Source organism: Rhododendron vialii, chromosome 10a, assembly GCF_030253575.1.
Source record: "Rhododendron vialii isolate Sample 1 chromosome 10a, ASM3025357v1".
Lineage (NCBI taxonomy): Eukaryota > Viridiplantae > Streptophyta > Magnoliopsida > Ericales > Ericaceae > Rhododendron > Rhododendron vialii.
The window spans coordinates 5240412-5244150 of record NC_080566.1 but is presented as its reverse complement, the minus strand read 5'-3'; the positions used below and the strand labels follow the sequence as shown (position 1 = coordinate 5244150).

General features: G+C 38.7%; 1 protein-coding gene across 1 annotated transcript; it reads left to right on the top strand.

Annotated features, from left to right (window-relative positions):
• The first annotated feature begins 1305 nt into the window (after positions 1–1305).
• LOC131302295 (F-box protein At5g49610-like) lies at positions 1306–2891 on the top strand. Its single transcript, XM_058328850.1, has one exon. It carries the CDS (start codon positions 1357–1359, stop codon positions 2542–2544), a length of 1188 nt encoding a protein of 395 aa, XP_058184833.1. The 5' UTR covers positions 1306–1356; the 3' UTR covers positions 2545–2891.
• The last annotated feature ends 848 nt before the right edge of the window (positions 2892–3739 follow it).

The following is a 3739-nucleotide window of genomic DNA, read 5'->3' as shown; positions in this document are numbered from 1 at the left end:
TGCTCACAACGTTGAAGTTTGAACCAGGGTGGCCAAAATGACATAGTTTTGGGAGTATTGCTATAGGTACATATGCATTGTACATGCCATTTACATATGGATTTTGTGGGGCCCACCTCAGGTCCTACAAAAATGATCCGAACCGCCCATTATTTTTTGAATATTTTTTTAAGGAGCCCTGTAAAAAATCAGCTCAATCCGATATCAGTAAAGATTTTTCGGGATCGAATGCATAGGGACAAAACTGAACAGTTAAGTAATTTTGCCCTTACAAATTTAGAAAAAATCCTTATTGATATTGGATTAAAACTAATTTTTTTACGAGACTTCATAAAAAATATTTTAAAAATGATGGACGGTTAAAATCATTTTTGTGAGACATGATGTGAGCTCCACAAAACCCATATGTACCTGGTATGTATATTCCCATATGTACCAATAGCTTTATTGTAGTTGTGATCAAACCGTTCTGGTGCGGTGCGGTGCTGCACTACACCATCGCGAGTCCCAAGAACAATTGCATTGAAAATAGAAAAGCGATTATAGGCCCCAAAAAAGAGTCTTACAGAAATACAGCAACAAACAACAACTCATAATCTTGTCAAGTATCCCCTCCCTAAGTTTGTGAACAATCAAATCGAATCGAGCCAGGTTTCAAAATGTTATATCTCCGTTAAATTTTTAAACGAACTTGAGTCGAGTCGAATCAAGCTTCAAAATGTTTAAAATCATTCATTAAATTTACTTTTTTTCAATTTGTTGGCTTCGTTTTGGAACGTAAAATAAGTATTTATTTTTTAAGAAGACAATTTCAAGCTAAAAAATAATGCGTTTACGTAAATAATTTTTCTACCAATATGGATTATGTTTAATAGATCTTATCAAGATCTTTAATACGGTGCAAAAAAAATTTAAAAATTATTTTTCATTTACATTATTTTTGAGTTTGAAAATGTGAAATAACATGCTTATTTTTAAAGAAAGTTTCTGGAACGGGGCAGTATCCTAATCAAACTCGAACAACTTCTACGCTATAAAAACAGCCGCATCAACTCATGTTGTTGAATACTACTCCCTCCGTCCCTAAATAAGTGTCCGGCGCGCAAAACTAAACTTTACAAAACATGCATATTTTTCATTAAAAAAATTAATTTTTTTTCACAATATAATAGAACTCATTGCTATCTATTGATTTGTAAAAAAAATTTAATTTTTTTAACGAAACAAATACTTTTTTTTGAAGGTCTAATTTTGCGTGCCGAACACTTATTTAAGGACGGAGGGAGTACAAAAAAGAAAGGAAAAAAAGAAGTCCGTGTTGAGAAAGTCTTGGCAAATCCTCCGCACCAAAAAAACATGGAGAACGAGGCTACGGCCATTGAAGGGATGGAGCTGCTGACAGAAGATGTGCTGATGGAGATCTTATCTCGTCTCTCCGTGAAATCACTTCTTCGATGCAAATCAGTCTCCAAAAACTGGTATTCTCTCATCCGAAACCCTAGCTTCATCTCCCTCCACCACACCCGTGCCCAACCCCACGACTGCATCTCGCTCGTTCGCACTGACAACAATTATACCCACCATTGGTTCTATTATTTATTCCCCGGCCAAACTTCAATCCAACATCTAGATCTCTCTTTCACCGAGAGGCCAGTCGACCTTAGTAGTTTCAGGATCCGTGGCTCTTGTAATGGCCTCATGTGTCTCTCCGAGTGGTTCAAGGCGAATATCATGATATGCAACCCTGCAACGAGAGAATTTAGGCTACTCCCTCGACCCCCTTATCATAATTGGCGTACTAATCATGTAGGGTTTGCTTTTGATTCCAAAACTAATGATTATATAGTGGTCAGGGTCGCCACCCTCTATGAATTTTCGAAAGCAGTGGATATGGACTTTGAACCACCCACGCGCTTTGATCAAAAAGTTATGGACCTTGAAACACCCACGCGCATTGATCATAAAATTCAGATCTATGGCATGAGTAGAGACTCATGGAAAGAAATCGCTGCTACGGTGCCCAACCATAGATTCAGTCCTTATGATCATCCTTCCACATTAATGGATGGGGTTTTCTACTGGCTATGTTATGACTTTTCTATTGAGGTCTGCGCTATTGATGTCTTAAACACCGTTGAAGGATCGTTCAAACAAAGAGCCTTGCCCGTCAGCATTGGCTCTGCATCGCGACCTAATATTTGTCTTCTGAATGATTCCCTTGTCCTTGTTGTGCCAATGTATGACAACCAGCTAGAAGAGACGCAGTTTGACGTGTGGTTAATGAAAGAATACAGAGTTCAGGAGTGTTGGACTAAAAAGTACACTATTGGGCCCATCTTAGGAAATCAGCGTCCATTTGGGTTTCGGCCAAATAGCGAGGTTCTTCTGACTGGGTGCAAAAATGGGCAGATGGTGTCGTACAACCTTAGTACAGGGGACATAAAAGAATATAAACAGTTATGCGATTTGCAAGGACTACAATATATAGCACAAGTTTTTCCATACTCAGAGAACCTAGTATCTGTCAAGAGACGATCGAGTTGATTTAGTTTTAACCAGGATGGTGCTGCATTTACCTGTTACTAGTCAAGAAGACGAAGGTGATAAGGCGTACCAATCAGCTTCTAATTAATTAAAGTTCTTCGTAATAGTCTTGTACTCAAGCACTAGCACCGTGGAACTATGAAGTAGTTTTTGAAAAGTGTGAAAGGATCCAATTTCTAGGTCTAGGACAATGGATATTTTCAATTTTTATTGTCTGTGCCTGTGTTTGCTTCCTATGTAATCTAATTGTGGGCTTCATATCTGATATTGAACCTTGGTTTCAACTTATATTGGGAAGGAGATACATTTGGTTAAATTTTAAACCGTAAGATTTGGTGTTCTGCTTAGATTCCCTGAATGTATTCTTTTGTTTTGCTATTTTGATACCTATATTATCTTGTGCAAAGTGGCTCTAGCAATCTGGCCTCTCATTATGGCGCCTTTCATACTTTCAATGAGGACTAGTTGATTTGGAGAAAGCGGAACAATAGGACTTTCATTGTGGTGGGATGGAGAAGACTGTTTATGTGGTATGGCTTCCTTTTTCTTTAGTTTTCCCTTTTCCCCTAGTTTGACAGACATATCATAGGGAAATGGCTTTCATGTTAGAATATACTATTGGTATTAGTCCCACATTGGTTCATGTAGTCTTATGTTATGATTTCCCATTATATAAATAAGAGTTGATTGTGTTAGGGTTAGTTAACAACACAACACCCTATACACTTTTCCTTCTTTCTCTCACATCATGGTATCAGAGCCGGGCCTTAACGCTTACCCTAAACCACCACAATCCTAAATAGCTGCTGCTCACCTCTGTCACCGCCGCGCAGCCACCCACCAAACCAAAAAACCCCAAAACACAGCCACCCAACTCCAGTCGACGTGTTGATCTGTTCATCACGCACTGTTCATGTGCACTGTTCACACACTGTTCATGCGACTGTTCAGCCAGGTCTCTGTTAGTTTACAATTCTACTCTTTCGTGCAACACATTTGTTATTCAGTTGTTGGTTTGTGGTATATTGATCTAATGAGGTAAGCTAAGCTCGTGATTTGTTGATTCTTATTTTGTCGCTGCTCTACTTTGGGTTCTGTTTCATCGTATAATGGCTGGTAAGGTAGATCTGTTGCTGGTTGTTCGGGGTTGGACATTCTAGTTGGTTAGTTGATCGATTGGTTGCCTCTCATTGCA